At 42.9% G+C, this 20935-nt stretch overlaps 1 protein-coding gene across 11 annotated transcripts in view; it reads right to left on the bottom strand.

Annotated features, from left to right (window-relative positions):
* The window catches only part of PRDM10 (PR/SET domain 10), a 39065-nt gene that overhangs the window by 4875 nt on the left and 13255 nt on the right, over positions 1-20935 (bottom strand). For 10 of the 11 annotated variants that reach the window (XM_048968191.1, XM_048968197.1, XM_048968187.1 and 7 more), the window contains exons 5-19: positions 19049-19168; positions 17916-18123; positions 17329-17570; positions 16169-16372; positions 14191-14263; positions 13627-13744; positions 12608-12737; positions 10269-10496; positions 6290-6637; positions 5305-5460; positions 4143-4322; positions 3351-3461; positions 2081-2281; positions 1379-1522; positions 129-299 (exon numbers count right to left, since the gene is read on the bottom strand). In XM_048968191.1, the coding sequence (XP_048824148.1) occupies positions 129-299; positions 1379-1522; positions 2081-2281; positions 3351-3461; positions 4143-4322; positions 5305-5460; positions 6290-6637; positions 10269-10496; positions 12608-12737; positions 13627-13744; positions 14191-14263; positions 16169-16372; positions 17329-17570; positions 17916-18123; positions 19049-19168 (2634 nt within the window). The remainder of the gene's footprint in view (positions 1-128; positions 300-1378; positions 1523-2080; positions 2282-3350; positions 3462-4142; positions 4323-5304; positions 5461-6289; positions 6638-10268; positions 10497-12607; positions 12738-13626; positions 13745-14190; positions 14264-16168; positions 16373-17328; positions 17571-17915; positions 18124-19048; positions 19169-20935) is intronic. The other variant, XM_048968195.1, reaches the window with a different exon arrangement.

The raw sequence follows: 20935 nt of genomic DNA, 5'->3' as shown, positions 1-20935 counted from the left end.
CCAAGAACTTTCCTCGCTTTATTTTCAACTGTTCCCTAACAAATCTCCCAGTACTGCAGCCCCAAGGAAGCGCAGGCTTCCTATGAGAGGGTCAAAAAGCATACAAAGCCTCCCAGCAGGTTACACACCTGGGCCACTTGAACAACCTGCAGTTGAATGTGCTGAGGCTGCTGCAAGCCAGTTGTGGACTGAGACACAGGGATGTACTGGATTCGCTGGTAGTCCCCCTGGGGAGTTCGGTAGTCCGTTGTGAGGGTCTGGGACAGCTCTGTCATTGCTTGTGTCAGCAAGTCTGTTGTCTGAGCAGTAGAGAGAGACAGAATATCATCCATAGTGCCTACACGACTGAATACCTTTGCAGGTCGTGGTTCTTTCACTGCACTGAACCTAACACCTACACCACTGAGCCCAGCCATTGCTTTACAAGAGCTAAACCCAGCTAGGCTGATGGGTCACAAGCTGTCACCAAGGATCATCCACTATCTAAATGCTAGTCAGAATCACTCAAAGTCCATAATCTTTCTTTTTTTTTTTTAATTATTGTATGTGATTTTCTGACATAATACTTCTTTTGTTTGGGAACTTTGTCTACTTTTTCTAAGTGCAGGATTTCTGCTAGTAAATAGAGCATTGTTTTCTTAAATATACTCCATCTTTCCTCCTCATCTGCCAGAATGATACTTCTGTTGACAACTGCATTTCTGAAATCCATTAGAAAATGTAATGAGTGAATCTCCCTATTTCCAAGCAAAACAGTCTCTTATCCAGTTTCAAATAAAGGTTATAAAACATTACTGATGGAAGGTTTTTAGAAGCTTTGCAGCACCCCAGCATCACCAAAGGACAGAAGACTGATTTTCTAGCCTCAGCTTTCACTTCTGTAGCAGCTAACGCATTAACACTGGAGAGATCAACCATCAGAGGTGATTACCACTCAGTACTGCACTGTCTAAAGGATTTCAGGAAAATCTTGATTCCTTTGAATGGAGTTTGATCCAGCCCTCTGTCTATTGTTGTTAAACATATCCTTACAATCCTCAGCATCTCAGGAGAGCAGACTCTGAAAAATCCAGAGACATGGATTCCTGAATAAATCAGGCATCTTTGCAAGTATTATGTAGAGTCAGTGGCACATGTCTGAAGGAAATGGAATAGAGGAAAAGGTAAATCCTTACAGCTCCAGGAAGAAATACACAACTCCTGGTCAAGCACAAATACAGCACAGATTCAAGAACAGAAATGACCTCCAGTGGTGTCCTAACACATGTTTTAAAGTGATGCCTGCCAGAAATACTAAGAAACACTAAGTCTGCTACCAGAGGGCTCCTATCCTGTTTGTTTCCCTCCAGTGATCTGATTGAACGTCTTGGATCCTTACCACGACGGTCTCTCCAGTAGTGCTGTCAGTGGTGAGGACTGCAGGAGTGGAACTGATGACAGCTGTCGCCAGGGGGGCATGGATAGCATTAGGGAGCTGAGCAAACTCTGGGTGCTTCTTGCGAATGTGCTGCACCATCTTTGTCTGCAGAGAGATGCAAAAGAGCACTAGGAAAATGGCCAGCAACTGAGGCTTAAGGTCAGCTGAAGCCTAACACGTGTGGACTGCAGCTTATAGGTTTCTCTCAGTATGACAGCATTAGGATTAGCACCATGGGATTTTTCTGGTCAGCAAGAAAGGAAATAAGATCACAAAATCTCTTCTGATTAGAGCCATCTGATACAAAACATCAAACATCAGAATCCATAAGCTTTTTACCTCAGTGCAGCTAAACATTTGGGACACCTTCTCCAAAGGCCACCTTCTCTTTGAATTTTGTTCCTCTATCCCTCTTCCCTCACAAGTAAACAAGCTATCAGTTTCCAAACTTCTCTGTAACCACACACTGATAACACATCTCTTCTTTCAAGCTCATCCCCCCCATGTTGCCATAAAACTAGCAGACTGCACCTACCCCGTCAGCATGCAGCATGAAAGTAGCACTCTGGCTCAGAATAAAAGAGCTCTACATGCAAAAGCCACAGTGAAAGAGCATCACTATGAAAAGAAGCTGTCCTTTGAGGACATGAGATGCCCCCATACCTTACTGCTGTACTGTTTGGAACAATGAGGACAGCAGACTGGAGGGGTGGCTATAGTGCCTGTCAGCTGGGTGTGGGTGCTCAGCATGGGATCTGGCTCTCCTGGGCCTGCAGGGCGCAGTTTCCGGATGCTTGGAGGTAGCTCAGCACCAGGGTGGTTCTTCAGGATATGAGCTTTGCGTTTGCTGGCACTCTTGTACACCTGAAGGGTAATGATTGGAGTTACATCGTTTTAATTTCAAATGGAAGCACAGAAATCTGATATCACTTCTCTTCACCTGGAACGTCTCCATGTTGTTTTAGACAGTGTTTAGCTATAACTCTAAACAAGTACAACATAATGAATAGATAGAGATGCACATTCTAGCATTTAATCAGTCTGCAAGAGCAACTACTGTATAGAACATAGAAGCTATTTGAGAACATGCTCAGTGTAAAACAAAGCATCAAATCAGGATGGGAAATGAAGAGGAAAATCATCTTTGGCTTGTACTTAAAGGACAAACATCAGGGAAGCCAACAATCACCAAACTTCTACATGGCCCAGTGTTAATTTATCGTGAAGGTTGATGTCTCCATTCTTGCATGAGGCATCAAACAGCTTTAATAACCTTAACTAACCACAGCCATTTTTTAACTTCTGAGGCATAAATAAATATGGTATAGCATTGTTTAAACACTATCATTTTCCCCCCCTCTTTAAACAGAAGAAAAGAGACATGGCTAAGGCATGTACCAAGGGTAAGAACAGTCAGTCAAAATGCATTTTCAGGTAAATAAAGGCCTACATACATAAAAAGCAAAAGGCCAGAGAGCAAGGACAGGAACTCAAGTGCAGAAGAACCTTCAGGCTCTACGAACACTGGGAATTACTGACATGTGACCAAGCAGCTTAAAATAAAAGGGAGATTGGGATTTTTGGAACTTTTAGAAGCAATAGAAAAACCAGAAGAAATTCTGAAATTATAGCTCAGTAGGATACTTAGTCCTGTATTGCAAAGAGTGACACAGGACTCTGGATGGGTCGCTGCATGCTGAATCTTTTTAGTCTTACCAACTCCAAACACAGCAGAAAAGAATAACTGCAATTTTCAGCTAGTATTCAGGCTCCCTTGCCTAAACTCATTTCATCTCAATTTCTTTTGGTCAGTGCTTGCTGGCAAGCCCTTCAGAAACACTGCAAGCCCTGCCAGATGTTTTTGTGCAGAGACAAATTGCTTGTACACAAGCCCAGGACCGAGCTACATTCTGAGGGTCATTTCCTTACCTACCTTATCACAGTACTGACAGAAATAATCTCTGTTGGGTTTGATGATGGGCAACGTGAGCTCTGGCACCTCTTCTATTTTCATGTCTGGATGTCTCTTTGATAAATGATTCACCTTAGGAGAAAGAAACAGAAGAACAAGAGAGCACATTACAACTGGAAGCTAAGCAATTGCTTTTTGTCCTAAACATGGTAAGTGCCAAACCAAAACTGTGGTATTAGCCAGCAGCACCAGAAGCATTTACTACTGCAAAGGCTACTGTGTATTCCGTCAGTTGCAAGGTAAACACGGCCTTGCTATACTCATAGCTTCCCTGGTGAAAATACAATGGGAAGGGTTAAAATAACTTGTCAGAAGTCTTGGGTAGCTGAGAACAAGCTGATATAAAGGATCTCTGCCAGGAGAGATCACAACCCTCAAAACATGAAAGAAGCAGCCTTATTTGCAAGCATTCTTCCACAGGGCCAGTTACAGTGCTTGGCCAGCAGAGGCCCCTCCCGAGGAGCAAGAGAAAAACAAGAAAGCATCATAAAAGCTGAACAATCACTAAGGCTCAACCAACACTGCACGACACTGAGATGCTGGAGACAAGCAGACATGCAAGACAGGCAATGAAATACACAAATGCATTTTGCTGAACAGAGAAGATGTACAGGTTTAAAGAAGGAGCCCAACTTCAAACCAACAATAAGATTATGCTGGTTTCACAGCATCACTGTGTTCCAGCGATGGGAATTCTACCCTTATTCCTTAGCTAAGATGTGAGAAGTGGGGCTGGATCACGTGGATGCTCACCAACATCCCCCTGCGGCGGAAGCCCATCATGCACAGCCGGCACTTGAACATGAAGCTCTCGTAGTCAGTGGAAGCGATGCGAGGCTTGAAAGTTTTGGAGCGGCTGATTCGGTCAGCTTTCTTGGCCTCCCTCTCTGGGTTGTGCATCCTCTGCATGTGCTCTCGCAATTTGTCTTTCCTCTACATCAGGGAATAACAGTAACAATAGCAACAACATCAGTAATGCTTACTGCCATACTATTTGCTACAGATAGGAACCACAATGTAAGTTGTTCAGACACCTCTTTGGCTTTTTCTCTTCACTGCTGCTGTGAAATAGAGGTGCATGCTCAGCAATGGACAAGAAATAACTCTGAGTTTAGGCTGACTGTTCAAAAGCTGAGGTTACTCAGCCACAAAAAGCAAAGTCAAACTAATGCTAAGTTAGTGGCTTCAATAGAAGTGAACCCCTCCAACCTGGCTTTTCTCTGAATTCATCTAAAATTGACTCTATGTGACTAGAAGATTACATCACTTCATGCTCTCCAGCAATGCTGACTTCAAGCCCCACAGTGGTACTGAGTCTGTCCCAATGTTATTCAGCCCCTTTGGGCACACACTATTCAGAATGTGCTTCTTCACCCCAAAGTGCTTTCCAATCCTCCCAGTATCTCATGGGAAACTAGACTGCAGCCATCACCCTTTACCTGGCTCAGTCTGCTCTGCCTGTTCTGAAGAAATCTACTAAGACATCTGGATGCCATGTGCTGACAAGATGCATTCCATGGACACGCACACCTCAGCCAGAAATATTACCAATCCATTGGTGTAACTTGAAACTTTCCTAACTAAACTGCCAGAAGTACACAACACGAGCACTTAGCAACTGAGCTGTTTAACGAGATGTTTCTTAATGAGCAGATGAAACTGCCTTAGAAATTAACTGATCAGAGACAAGATGTGAAACATGAGGCACCCTATTACAGCAGAGTTTGCTGGGTTGGATCTCGCCCCTTTTCTAGCAGAAACAAATGCCTTAACTCTCATACTATGCAAAGCAGTGCTTGCAGCTTACACACATCCATTCCTCCCTCCTCAGAGGACGACCTTATCTGCTCAAAGGGAGGTAAAGAACGCTGACTTCCACTTGTACCAGGAGTGATCCAGTGAGGAATCACCTTACCTTGAACTGCTTGCCACACGTGGAGCACAGGAAGTCTTTGCGGTCCGAGTGCCGCAACATGTGGAGCCGCAGCTTGTCGGGGCGGCAGAAAGCCTTGTCACACTCTGTGCACTGATAAATCTTTTCCGAATGGAAACTGCGGACGTGTTTCTTGACCTGGAATTGCAGATGACAGAATAGTGGAATTTATTCAAATAAAGATTTGTGTGGTAAAACAGTCTCAGAAATTCTTAGCAAAAAAATTTTTAATCTCTGGCTTAAAAATAAATTCATCTTAACAGCTGATATCGTGGTGACACTTTATATAACAGCAATTGCTTTTGCCTACTTTGAGACCAGCCTTCACTTCCTAAAGCTTTCTGTGTTTCGAGGCTTTTCTTTCAAAAAATATTAATGAGGTTTCACATTTGAAATCCAAGCACCAGAAAAAAGAATCATAGAATCACCAAGGTTGGAAAAGACCTAAAAGCTCATCCAGTCCAACCATTCACCTATTCCCAATAGCTCCCACTAAACCATGTCCCTCAACACAACATCCAGCCTTTCCTTCAACACTCCCAGAGTCAGTGACTCCACCACCTCCCTGGGCATCCATTCCAGTGCCTGACCACCCTTTCTGAAAAGTAATACTTCCTCATGTCCAGCCTGAATCTCCCCTGCCGTAGCTTGAAACCATTCCCTCTGGTCCTATCACTAATGACACGAGAGAAGAGGCCGACCCCCAGCTCACTACAGCCTCCCTTCAGGAAGTTATAGAGAGCAGTGAGGTCTCCCCTGAGCCTCCTCTTCTCCAGGCTGAACGTTCCCAGCTCCTTCAGCCTCTTCTCATATGGCCTGTGTTCCAGACCCCTCACAAGCTTTGTTGCCCTCCTTTGAACACGTTCCAGGGCCTCAATATCTTTCTTGCAGCGAGAAAAACAGTGAAGAAAAACAGTGAGTGCAAGAGATCTGGCAGGTGGGGCTTTAAATCAGTACAACATCTCACCTGGATGAAGTCTGGAAAGCGCTTTTTGCAGGTAGGACAGGTGAAATAGCCATCAATGATATGAATGGCCACGTGATCTTTGAGTAAATCCAACCGGTCAAAGGACTCGGGACAGAAAATGCAGGAATATGTTTTCTGGTCCATGTGGAACTTCATGTGGCTCTCAAGAGAACCACTGTTGATAAAGCCCTTGTTGCAAATGTCACAAGTCAAAGGGCAGCTCCCTTCCCGGCCGTGGAACCTCAGATGCTGATCCAGTTTGTCCTTTTCCCGGAATGCCTTCCCACACTGGAGGCATTTGAATGGGCGGAAGGATTTCCTTATGAACAGGTGCTGAAGAGCTGCATTCTGAAAGAAACACAGAGTCCATTAGCTGCTGCTGGATACTGACCTCACAGACCGTTTCCAAGATCAAAAACAATGGATCAGTGAACCTGAACTTCAAAAGACGCTCTGGTCACACAGTCTGCATTTTACAGAAGTGGATGCTGTGATGGATAGAAGGGAAATACCTACAATTACACACTGAGTTAAGAAAGCAGAATGGAGAAGTTCCCCCTCTTGTCCACATCTCCATCTTTAGCATGGCATCCTTCTGTAAAATAGAGCTAAATCCCCCTCCAAAGAAGAGACCTGGGTACAAGAAGAGAGCTGTAGTACCAACTTATGTTTCAGGATTGGGCCATGCAGTCAGCCTCATGCTGTCTATCCCTCCATCTGTCATGCAGGAGCAGGGCTGATGCAACTCCACTGCCCTGTACAAAAATCCACTTCTGTGAAGATCAGAGGTGTGCAGCAGTGGTTTAGCATTGCCTGGAAAACTTCTGGTGGAGTGCATTTTTAAGAGATGCTGACCCTTTTTACTGTTATGAAGAACAGAGTTTCAGAATACTACAGCAGGGGCAGAACGGCAGTTTTATAAGCATAGTAAGAACTTGAAAGCAATTTGTTCATCTTTGCCATTTAGCACGTATCACATCTGAGAGACTGAAAGTGAAGAAGCTAAAAACCCACGAAGGCTCTAAATCAAGAGAAACTCCCTCAAATTCTGTTGTCTGCTCCAAGGGAAGCAGACTAAACACAGTCAAACCTGAAACTGCTTTTCTTGTTACTGAAAGAAACTAGGAACACTGAACTGAGCAAGAGTAGCACAGATTTTTATTTTAAGATTTAATATCTTAAGTTGTTCTTTTCTTCCACTTTTCCATATAATTTTGCCTTAACTACAAGGATGTGCTGATAAGTCAAACAGTTTAAGATGTGCTACAAGTTCTCAACTCCACTGCTAACATACATTGCTATTTGTACCTCAAACAATCTGACCACTAAGACAGCAGGCCAGGCTATTCTACATCTAAGTCAGCACAGTCCTGGAAGCAGTAAAGTATGGAAATCACTAGAAAAATGTCAGTTGTTTTTCAGATAACTCTTCATTCTGGATGTCAGTTGCTTAAAGGACAACTATGTAACTGTAACTGATGATGTGGAGATCAAGAGACACTCAACAGAAGCTGGGCAAAACAACATAGAATGCAATGTTGTTATGTACCATCTGATTAGAAACAGAAATAACTCAAAAAAATAAACCTACCTGCAGCTCCAGCTGAGCAGGCAGCATTAAGGGAGAGAAAAATACTTATGTTATGCAATGGACCTGAAAACAGAAGTCTTGACTTCTGTGTTCACACTTTCTGTGGGCCTCAATGGGGGCCAGCACTTCAGATTGCTTTTTTTTTTCCCCCTTTACTTCTGCTGAGTTTTTTGCCTTAGGAAACACTAAATAGATCTTCAATGTTTCACTTGTAAACAACAACTGCCCAGGAGGATTTAAAGGACCGAAATAAAAAGCACAGATAACCCTGAAAGTATATTGTGACTTCTCTTATTTTCTTAGATTCAGAGTTAATAATGATGTAATGTAACTGTGGAGCCAGAGAGAATGAAATACCTCTGGCAAAAGGGAATAATTAGGGCAGAACGACAAGCAGGCAAGGATTGATACGGTGGAAAGTTGAGGAACAGGGACATTTTGAGCCTCACCTCATTGTACTCATCATTACAGAACTTAGCACCTTCCCTCCTTCAGCACAAAGGAAATGACTGTGCTTTCCTAATCATATCCCTGTCATGCCACTTGCTTCCTCTGGGTTAACAGTCACCCCATGAAGGGCACGTTAGGATCAGGTCTGTACATGAAAAAAGGCCATTTGGAAGTGCATGTGTTCCTGAGATCAGTCCATAATCACTCTGGACAACAGAACTAAATCGAAATTATTAAAAAATTCCTTTTAGCTGAAGACAGTGTACTTTATTTCATTGGAAGAATAGGGTGGCTATATCCTTTCAATAGTAACTAACAGACTTCCATATTTAAAGTCAAACTCCACAGGCTTCAAAGCAGAGGATGAAAAATGAACTAATTCCATCAGGACTTGAACCTGGGGCACCAGAGTTCAATACTACAGCTGGAATGAAAACACACACAGAACATCCCTGCCTCAAACCTCAGAAAAGCTGAGGTGAGTCACAAGAGATTGCTGGCTTTGAAAATGCAACCTCATGTGAGTAATAAGGAAGAACTACAGCAGTACAGGTTTCCAGATGGTAATCAGCTGTCAAGGCTTCCTACCTATTCTCTGGAAATGAATTACATGCTATACTCTTAAAACCAAGTATTTACTTGTTGATAATACTGAGGACATGCTACTGTGCATGCTGAGAACAGCTGAATGGAAGGAGCACTCACAGGGTACTGAACTCAACACAATTCTTCAGTTGTTAAAAAGTAATGGCAGCTAGTTTTCTGTTGTCTCAGCCTGATGCAATGAGAAGTGCTACACAACCATCAGTGTGCCATTCTGCCAATGCCCCTCTCTTGAAACATCACTGCTAAACAAGCTGTTTAATTTGTAGATTTGGTGATACAAACACATCACTGAGGATCAAACCACCACTGCACACCTCTTTTTGTGATCTGCTTGTGATAAACATTCAGAGGATGAACACCAAGCAGCAGGACATAAGTAACTTCTGAATTTCTTTCCCTTTCCTCCTGCATTTACTGTTTAACAAAACCTTAAATTAACATCACAGCCAAACTCCTCCTTCCAGATATGCTGCTGTACTTATGGGGTAACACCACAATCGTTTGCATGCATATCACCATAAACTGAGACACAAATCTGGCTCAACATCTTCCTATACTGAACTGTTACTCAACTCTTTTCTAATCTTCTCATCCCCTAAAAACTATGCCTTACCAAATTGCAGCTGTTCCCTTCTGTAATCAAAATTTTACACATGGAAGAGAAAGATGTTTGGCTAAATAAACCAATCTCACAGTTACATGGCTTGAAGGATTATTTGCTTGAATCATTTCCCTCCCACACACAATAGAGAAAAAAAAAACAGCTCACTCAGCTGACAGAGCTCAGGTTCAAAGCATTTGCTGTTGGTACACAAAGCTCTTAGCACAGGTTTTAATCTCACAAAGACAGACAGGTTTTCTACCCCAAGAAAGGATTTTATCACTATCATCAACTAAGCAGACTTGAACTGCGGTTGTGATTTCTCTTTAGCAACTATTTGCAAGGCAAGAGTTCTGAGAGACACAGATGGTGCTGTGAATAAGCCAGTCTGTGCCACAGCACAGATCCAGCCGGCTGTTGGAAGCACTCCTGCTTGCCAGCTTGGATGGACTGTGCTTGTGTGAAAGAATTACTGTGCTGGAATTGAATCAGCTCCAATTGGTGACCAGTTCTCCATCGCATCTCATGAGATACTCGTTCTTTACATGAGATTTGTCTTCCTCTCAGAAGGAAAATTTGCTAGGAATGAGATGCTTTAATCAGGACTTGGAAATGGATACTGCAGTGGGAGAAAGGGACCAGCTGCTCCTTTCAGGCAGGTCCAGCATTCTCTGGGTTACAGCACACGGAGGGGGTGAGAGAAAACATGAGCCACCATTGTCTTTGCTCACCCTGATACGCTTTGCTCGCCTCATGTCATCTGCAGTCATGGTGCTCTGCGCAGGCGCCGCGCTCTCGTCGTGCTGGGGCTGGATCTGCAGTGGGTGGCTTTCTGACTGCTGCTCCAGTGTCGGCTGTGTCTCTGATGGCACTGGAGTCTGTTCCTGCTGCTCCAGCCCATTCAGTGTTGCTTGTCTGGCCTCATCAAACTGCCCCTTGCTGGAAAAATGCAGCAAGTCCTGAAATCGCAAACCATACAGCCAGTGATTATTCCCCCCACCCACTGAAAAATGCTTTGATATCACTCAGCAGACAACCAGATTTCTACATATTTCATTGTAAGCTATAAACAAGTGTCCACACTACTCTATTCCAATATGTTTCAGTGATAATCTCAGCAGTTCTCCACCTACAGCAGCAACATTCAGAGCACTGAGGAAGCAGCACTACAAGAATGTAACACTTTTTGCCATAACATCATCCACATCTGACTGGACACAGGATCAAAATGACCCAGCTGTTAACAGCCAAGCAAACTTCTGCACTACAGACCTCATCACTGCTTGAACCAAAGATATTTAGGCTGACCTGTAAGAAATTTTAAGACCAAAGTCTGTAGCACAGATGAGACCTCCAGGAAAAGCAGGGAATCTGTCTCATTGAAACTGCTGTCACTTCGAATCATTATCGGGCATTGATATGCAGTCTCCCCTTTCTAGCAAACTAGCTGGAATGACAAACTGAAGAGTGATAAATGAGATCATTACACTGTGCACAGTGTGTTTTACTATCCAGTTTCCAAGTTCTGCACTCTCATCTACCCAGCTGCATATATTACTTATATTTATCACACAAAGATATTCTCTTCCATTTTAGCATGACTATAAAAGAAAAGGGAGGGTGTTGGGAACAGGAAACACATGCTACAGTCCACATTTGTTTTCCTCATAAAGTCCAGTAACTCCTTTTGGATAGAAACCTCCAGTATAAGGAGAAAAAACCCGTGGATCCTTACATGTAATCACTTATAATGCAACTAAGGAACTTGAAAGGTCAAACTATGAAGAAAAACATCAAGAATGCAACAGCTCAGCGCTGGTACTGTTCAAACATAAATGGAGGCATGGGAGGAAAAAAGCCAAAACAGCAAGATGCCAGGAGTGCAGCTGTTATAAACCATTAGTGCTTACCAGACAGACAGATTCAGTAGAACAGTATTCTATCCAAAAGGTCCCATCCTGGCCTAGGTGGCAAATTTTCACACATGTCGACACAGAACCGTGGTCATGACACCTCAAGCCTCAAGTTCTCAGGCAGATGAACTTGTGCCTAGTCATTAGGAAGGTGGGCAGACATCCAAAGACCTGGGACGCTTCCCTGCTTGACTTCACAGACTCACGTGAACTAAATGTGGGCCATACTCCCAGGCTGGGAGGATGCGAGCCACCACCAGCCCAGAGCCACTCAGACAAATTAGCAGAGGATTGTGCCCAGTGAGTCTTGACTCTCTGAAGAGCTGGGACTTGGAGCTGGCTGCTGGCTCAATTTGCAAAGAGAGTGGCACCATCTCAAACTGTATGCATATAATGCAAAATTTAGGGCAGTTCTGCATGCTCAGAAAGCAAATAGCAGGCGTTCAGAGGCCATGTATGCCTTCCTCCCTTTGAATCAGCAATGAACTGTAACCAAGTGAGATGCCAGAAGAAAATTACCACTCCAGACACCAGCTTTCAGCCAAGCAACGAAACTGAGCCACTGATTTCTTGTGACACCTTCATAAAAGGGTCTTATGTTAACCCTATGCCCAGTCAGCATTAGACAGAATTAACATTTAATTTATATCAATGTATCACATTAGGTTCCTGCAGAATATAACTAACAGCCACAAGCAAAATAATTTTGCAGTAAGTAGGCTGACAGAAGGACCCTTTGTTAATATTAAAACATCATAAAGAATCATAGCTCTACCTGATTTAATTCCACCAGCAACAGTTATAAGAGCAGGCTCTGACCTCATGTTCCAGAAAGGACAAATGTGAACCTAAATTCCCATTACAGTTTTACTGTCTAAATTACTTCTGTGATGCTGCTAAACAGCTGCAGTAGCCTATCTCACTGCTACAAGATTTGGGATTAAAGTTGCTGTGGAAATGCAAGCAATTTTACAGACTTTATAGAACAGAAGTGATGTGCTCCTCCAGCAAAGACTCACACCTAGAAACATCACAATTTACTTGGATATAAAGCAGGAGCAAGCCTTCAGCTTACACTGATGCCCTAAATTCTTCCAGTTAAACATTTACATCCCATGTGGTATCTTGTTTTCCTCCTCCCCATCCCTCAAATATACCTGTGTTCCTTCTTCACACTTCTCTCCATTTTCAATGGTCACTTCCATACGCATGAATTTGGGAGGGCGTCCCGGGCGCCTGCCTGGTCCAAACCTTCTTTTTCCTCGCCCACGACCTCTTCCTCTGGCTCTGCAGAGCACAATGCTTCAAGTTAGAGACAAGAGATGGATCTGGCATCTTCACTCATTTAATGCATTCTTACTTAGTACAACAGCCTGCAATGAAGAACAAAATCTGAAGAAACTCTGTCACCAAAAACCATAAGCAGGTACCAACCAGTGCTCTTATGCTGCACTCTGAGAAATCACAGTACAGAACACACTATAATTTACTTTGATAATTTTGGGACTGACAGGACTACTGGCTTCCAGCAAGTGCTCAGCCACGGCAACTCTTCTTCTGGCATCCCAGGGTACGGAGTGCTGGGAAGTAACTGTACCAGCAATCCAATTTAAAGCCTGAAGCCATAACATCCCTCCCCAAAAAAGCACTCAGACACTGCAAACTGAAGGGAACAACTCTGTGTCAAAACAAACAAACAAAAAAAAAATGCAGCCACTTAACAAATTTCAGGAACAACAAGGCACCAATGTCTACTGTTCCCTGAAGGATGGTTCTAGATTGAGTTTATAATAGGTCAGGATAACTATCTTTCCACCTCAGTGGAGAGGCAAAGCACAGGATGCCTCATTCTTTGAGCTCTGTATCTGGATACATCAGAAAAGGATCAGCATTTCACTTCTGCCATACAAAAATATTGCAGTTTAAGTCATTGTTTAAAACAAAACAAACAAAAAAAAACTTCACCAGCTTCCCTGAAGGATTTATTTTCCTTCAGCTCCTTCTGTGGCAAAACCTCTTAAGCCGCTCAGCTTTCTGGTGCTGTATTTTCACCTCCTTGGTGCTGAGCCACTCTCTCCTGAATACCCAAGTTGGTTACTAATACCTGCAGATATTAACTCTGCAAACCTTGAAGAGCAACAACATTACACAGGGACAAAGCTAAAGCTTTCAGTACCTGCTGAAGAAGTCCAGCTTCTCATCATGGGAGTTGAGGTGCTGCTGAAGCTGCTCGGAGCTCATGAAACGACGGTTGCACTCGTAACACGGCCAGTTCTTCTCTTGCTCTCTGAGAACTGTGTTCCATTGGAAAGGTCAGTAACAGCATTTCAGACACTATCAATTAAATGCCTCTGTTTTTTTTTCCCCAAGCACTTCTATCCTGGGCTGTATTTCTCCACTCAAGTGGAGACAGACTGCAGAACACCCAGCACAGCCCCACTCAACATAGCTTTTAGCAATCCTCTCTGCCCTGGGACACAACTGCAGCTCCTTGTAGAAAGACAAGAAGGTCACTGGGGAAAATTCACATGAATTAGGTACCCAAAAGAGCACCTACAGCATTGTGTGGCTAGGTGCAGTCAACAGAAGTCTCTTCAACCTGAAGCAGGAGCATACAGGTTCATTTCTCAAGTTCAGAAACACTTCTTTCCAGCAGCTTATAGGCCCCATACTCAAAACTAAGTTTGTCACCCAACCAGCATCACACTGCACAAACAGAAGGCAGAAAAGCCCAAGTTACCCTTGCGTTCCTCCTCAGATATGTCATGGATCTTCTGGTTCACAAACTCTGCGTAAGAGGCAGCGTACCACACCTTGAGTGGGAAATACAAGGGAACATAATGCTTCCTTACATGGAAAAGAACCAAGAGGAATTCATTTGAAAAATGTTTTCTATGCAATATGCTTACTTTATTCGCCTCAACCCTAATTCCTTTTTCTCCTTTTGTCCTTGCTAATAAAGCTGTTGAGCTTAATATACCTCCATGGATGAATAGAAGAGCTTAGCAAGCATGTCCACGTAATGTTAAAGTACAGCCTCCTCATACAAATGTGAATCTCACACCTGGCTACCACTATTCTAAAGGAAAGAAAATTCACCTCTGCAGATCTTACTGCACAGCACTGTTATTTGGGAGGGCAGTTGTACCAAAAGGAAGAGTTCTTAACTGCAGGGATTTCCCATGTCTTTACACAGACAACAGGCAGCACAGCACGCAGAGACACAAGTAAAAGTGTTTTTAGAAGCAGAAGTCAAGCAATATGGTCCTGCTTCCCAGAACAAAGGACTGCTAGGCTGCAGCCTGCTGGGCTCACTTTTAAAGTGATTTAGGAAACCTTCAGCACAGAGCCACATGAATGGCTAAGTTTACCAGAACCTAGAATCAGATGCTTAAATTTAGCTCAAAATTCTTGTGTCACTTTTCATCTTGCTGTTTACTTAAAAAGGCTCAATTTTAAAAGATGTTCTTAAATAAACATGAACGGATTTCCAGCATGAAAAACCTGGGCAAGTTTTGACTGAGTCACAGGTGTTTTTGTAGCAGTGCTATGAGCAGCATTTCTAAGACCTTGGGAGACTTGCTCAGCACATACATGTTACCTGGTAGGCATCTAACTAGCTGGACTAAGGAAGAAACCTGGAGCCCCCAGACAACTCACCTGTCATGCAGTGCTCAAGTTCCACACATTCATATTGATGCTCACTTGGCAAAGAAAACACTGTACAGGCTAGGTAATTTGCTGTCAGTTACCCCAACGATTCTACCCCTAAAGACACTACTGACACATGAAGAAAAATGGTGCTTTCACAAGGAGGTCTGTACAGATTTAATTGAAGCCTGATTTCAAATTGATTTTAGACCAGTTGAAAAATGCAGTTTGGATACATTTAGAATAGATTAATAAGGTTCCCAGTGATTTGGTTTAAACAAATTAAGAACTGATTCCAGGGAAGGAAAAAGTTTCTGCTCTTAAAAAATCAGCAACAAGCGTATAAGCAGGCTTTTGGTTTAGCTAAGTGTGTTTCCAACTTCCTTCTGTTAAACTGTAAGAACTCACGTGCAACAAGAATGCTCTGAAGAACAAACCATTTCCTGACACTAGCTTTCCCCTTGTCACCTCCCCAGTTCCCCAGATGATGTTAAGAAGGAAGGCTGTCTCAGCCAGCCATGCTGCTTTGAGCTCAAAGTAATCTATACATTTTTAGAGGGAACAAAAAGTCACTCACAGAGCAGTCACAACATCCTTTATCACTTTCCACATGCAAAGTTTCAAAAGTTCCAGGAAAGCCAGGTAAAGTGAAAGACCACATTCACTTAAGCACCAGAAAACATGTCAAAGGCACATAGGACTAACTGGAAAGGGCATCCAGAACTAAAAAGAATAAGACTACTGTAATAAAAATTAGATTGCATCAGCAAAATATATGCAGTGTAAAGCATGACAGTGACAAGCAAATCATTTACATGCTCTAATTTTAAGCTTCCTCATTTTATGTCTCAGCCAAACTCATTTAAAACCCGTAAGTGGCTGACTGCCGAGTTCAGTGACATTTGATTCAGGCCACCATGTGCTTTATCACAGGAAAAAGCCCTAAAAAATGCTCCAATTATTTACAGCAATCATTTCTGGCTCTTGGAGATGTGCTTATTAGGTAGCAATTGAAATCAATTCCATCAGCAGAAACTGTAAGCCCACAAATACGAGCAATGCCATACCTTGAGTTCCTGTTTGGGCTCCACGTTTTTAATGGTTGTGTAATAAATGTGGTGGCCATACTGATAAGCAACCAGGTTCTGCTCCAAGTGGTTTTGAGCTGGACGCACAAACATCATCCAGTTACAAAGAGCCTCACTAGAAAGTTCAAACCACAGGTCCTCTTGTAAATCTCTGTCTTTTCTGTCACCTTTATCAAGAGACACCTGTAATAAGAATCAGTTACACATGACTTTCCTGCAGCAGATTTGAAAGAATTCCAACTTCTAAACAAAGTCTACTGTGACTACACAACATTTACATCAGAAAAGCAACGAGCACATAGCTGATCTCTTTGCCAATGGGGATCCAAGAACAAGCAGTACACAAGAAAATACTTAGACACAGGTAGTGATTAGAGTCAGGCACAGTATGTGATGTACAGCTGTGACTGAGGCACAAGAAGCTGAACTTTCAGCAGCAGACACAGCAGATGTTGCCCGATGTTTCTAACTAGCACACCCACTTCTTCTATTTCAGGCCTCTCAGTGCCTCAAGCTGTTAAAAAAAAACAAAACCCACTTCTTCAAATGAACTTGTGAATCTGTTACTGAACCTGTCTGTACTCCTAGTCAGACACTGACCACTGCTGTTAAGACTGGACCATACATCAAGCAAGTACTAGAGTAACTCCTATGATCAAGCCAGTAAACATGAAATAGAAATTAGTGAAACCCAGTTTATCTCGTGCCAATAGACTTGGCAAGGAGAACGGGAGAGAAAAATCTCTCCTCTCCCCTACATCCTGGTGGAGGAAGAAGGGAAAGGAAGAAAAAACAAAATAAGTTACAGCATGATGCAAAATAAGGGCTGCAAAACATCCTCAGACTATTTTTATGTCTACACGTTGCTTCTGCCTACATGACAGTGATTCACAGCATTGCATACTTGGAGTCCTATACATCGTAACACCACAATGTTAGAATATTCATCATGATTACTGCCTCCTTGATAAAAGGACAGATTTGAAGCCAAAGCAAGCTGCATATTTCTGAGTTACATTCAGAAATGAAGCAACACAGGCACACGTCCAGTGAAGTAGTTGATCAAGTTGCAGCCACTGATTGAAATTGACAAAAATCAAAGTTTAAATATAAATTCCTCTCCTCTCGCACACCCTTACCTTCAAATGGATATAGCAGTCTTTGAGCTCAGTTTGTCTAACCAGGGGTCCTTCGACAGGTCCAAACTGCGTGCGTTTGGGGATGCGCCTTTTGGAGAAGACTCCTCCCAAAAACCTGTCTATGTAGAGCACCAAGGGGAGGCTGGCTCTTGCCTTGGTCAGCACAGGCCGGTTTGGGATCGGATGCAAAGGTCCATGTTTTGGACACACAGAAGGATGTGCATTATTACACTCTTCACACCCTACAACACAAAGTCAGAGAGGACATGACTGTCACACAGACACGCACCAGCTCAGAAGAGACAGCCTTATCACTCTGAGCATCTTCGTCTCAGATACAGGAACATTCACTCCAATAGTCTGCCTGTCTTTTAAAAGATTAGGGAAGATGGCCTCCCACAAAATGAAGAACTATCTCACTTTGCCTTCTATATGACAAAGCCCAACATGAGCATGCATTTCTGGATATAAAGGGCTTCAGTTATTACTGCTAAAAACACAAGAGATCTTTGACTCGCTCTAGTAGAGGCCTGGTGAAAGCAAAAGAAAGGGCAGCTGAAAAGCTACATACTACTTCACATGCTTACACAGATCATTGGGATCAAACGGTCGAGGTGGATCTGGATCCCATTCATCCATGTCAGTGTCTTCCCCATCTTCATCATCTTCTTCATCCTCGTCGTCTTCCTCTTTTGTTTCCATCCTTTCCATCTGATTCTGCAGCGGTGCCAGAGGGTCAGAACCATCCACTGCCTCCATAGGAGGCAACACCTGGTTATGCACCGGTAACGATGCCTGAAGACAGAATTCACAGAAAGCAATCACAACTGGTTCACAAGGAAAAACACTCTTACAAAAACAAGCAATGAGGGCTCCTGCTAGCCTAACCTTCCTGCTTTCTCTGGTAAGGGAAAGGAGGAAGGAAAGAGACGCTACACGATACATGAATGCTGAGTGATGCTTGAAATCCCTGCTGCTGACAGTCACCCAGGACAGCTCTGGCAAGGCCTGACTTCAAGGAAGGAAAAACTGAAGTCAGAAGTTCTGGATGTTCATGAAAAGTTTCAGCAATGGAGTCCAAGCTCTCTGGAAGTTACACAGAGCCTAAAGCTGTATTTCAACTTGTTTTGTACAAACTGTCAAACCCTGAACTTCAGTACATTTTTTTTTCTCCTATCATACAATCAGATGAAAACAATCCCCAGAACACATGTGTAAAAAAAGTCAATGAGGGAGGAGATAACACCAAGACTATTTTATTCCCTCACTATTTTAATGATTTTTTTCCTTGACTTCCCCTACATTTTAACCAACATGCAGTGCACTGAATATCCATCTGCTACACAGGTTTCTCAGGTAGGGAACAAGAAACACCAAACACAGTAAAGCTGTCAAGAGATTGGCAAGGACACCCAGAGGATCTTGGTCCTATGTGACAGTCAGAGTTACAACTACTGTTAACTTTGTTTCTCAAAGCAAGGATGATCTTAAGGTGCTTGCTCAAAACAAAACAACCCTCAGATGAGGTTTTGCTGTGTATCAGATATGATCTCTCTCAAGAAAATAACACAACACATTCTATGGTGAGATGAAGACAGTACAAATCTGTGCTAGGGTTTTCTGCATCTCCTCCCATATCACTCAGACACAGTTCATCACCTGAGACAATGAAATCAGTGTACTTTTGCATTCAAAAAGAAAAGGGTGCCTGGCAACTTACTCTATCTGCTTGTTGACCCTGCTCCAGAGCCATTTGCTGGGGGGATTCAGCAACGCTGCCGAGCACAGACAGGTTGGTGGGATTCATGCTCTGAGCAGCAGCAGGCAAGAGCACAGTTACCTAAAATTATAGGCACTCATTTTAGCACTGCATCATTTCCATTTTTCACTTGTACACAGCAGAGCCCTGCATGCAAAGCTCCCTGGAGTCCTACTCTAGGTCAAAATCTGCAGCATTTCAATGACGTTTTTGGTATGGATGACAGACTTGAATAAAGCCTAAAAAATCCAGAGACAACAGGAAAAGACAAAACCCAAACTGAAAAGCTTCTCAGCCCATGTCCCACTCCTTTAAGCAGAAGCGTTACCCAGCCTGGGCTTCAAAGAGGCCAAAGCCAAGCGTGATGAGCTCTTTACTTAGCTCTTGGCAAACCACTCAACTATGGTCTTTGTCTCTTCCATTTCCAAATTTACTTTCCTCCTTCTCCATTGAAAAATAAAATGAAGAATCATCTCCTGATTTCATCTGTATTCCTTCTTCTTAAGTAAACAAGACACACTATAACACAAAGAGGTGTACTGACCTTGTTGGAGGTTCAAGCACTCAAAGATGAGAGAACTCCAACAATTTTATTACATTATTTGGCCACGCCATCCATTTTTTCTTCAATTTTATACCATATCTTAGTGTAGCAACAGGAAAATTAACACATTATCACACACTGTTCCCATTCATACTGTGATAAAGCAGAACTGAACTCTCAAGAATCACCTCTCCTGTCTTTGTGCTCTGCTTATCTATGCAGCCACTCGTGCCAGCACACTGCATGACTTTCCATCCTTCTCTACAGTTGACATTATGTGGCTGCAAGTTCATGTCTCTGACTGTTAAACAGCTTTGATGCTAAAATTAAAGCCTCTGCCCCACTACAGAGTGCACAATAAATATCAGATAGAACTGAGAACAGTGAAGTACGCCAGCACTAAAGGAGCACACAAGAAAATTCATAACATAAGCAGATAGTTTTAAAACTTCAAATGTAGCTTAAAGATGTATTAAAAGTAATTTATGAAACTGCTTATAAACCTACAGGAAAAAAAGAATAAAAAGACTTCAGGGAAGTGCATGAAAGCAAATAAGAAACATCCAGGATCACAGCTGAACTGCACACTGCTGCCATGGAGGATGCCAAGGGGCAACAGAACAGCATCCTTGTTCAGCAGTGCCAGCATCCAGAGGCTCATACAACCTCACGTCTGTTTGCACCACATATTAGCACTCCTCACTGCTAATCACACCTCAAACATCCCTAATTTTCATTTCCATGTAAGTTCCAGGCAATGCAAATATAGGCATTATTTTAAAAGGAAATTTTAAAGATTTTTTTTTTCTTTAAGTAAAACTTCCCAAAGACAAAGATGCCTTTGTTCAGGGATGTCCTACATGAAATGCTGATGTAAAAACACCTGCAAAGGTAATAACTGCCATAATGAGATTGTTCTGCTGGGACTGCTGCCAGCCTAAGAAAGGAGGGCAGCCTGAAGACACACAGACAAGAACTTCTGATGCCCTTGGTGCTCAACGTATTAGAGCAGCAGCTCACAGCCTACTCTCAGAGTCACCTGCACTGCAGGTAAGAATTCCATCCCCCCAGTTTCATCATCTATTTACTGGGAAAGCTTGCTGAATAAGCTTTGTGGTGATTAAACAGAATTTTTTGGCTTTCTGCTGGAGCAGAACTAATATGGCAAAAATATTCAAAATGACACCTTCAAAAGACAAGCAAAAAAAGCAGCTCACAGCTCTGTGGCATTCAGTTTCCAGTCTGTGTCTCAGTTTAGGTCTCCTTTAAACAAGAAGCTTTATTTTTCAGTGCACATTCAACCC

The sequence above is a fragment of the Lagopus muta genome, chromosome 22 (assembly GCF_023343835.1).
Source record: "Lagopus muta isolate bLagMut1 chromosome 22, bLagMut1 primary, whole genome shotgun sequence".
NCBI classification, from domain to species: domain Eukaryota; kingdom Metazoa; phylum Chordata; class Aves; order Galliformes; family Phasianidae; genus Lagopus; species Lagopus muta.
The sequence above is the reverse complement of the archived record's forward strand: the minus strand, read 5'-3'. Positions and strand labels throughout refer to the sequence as shown.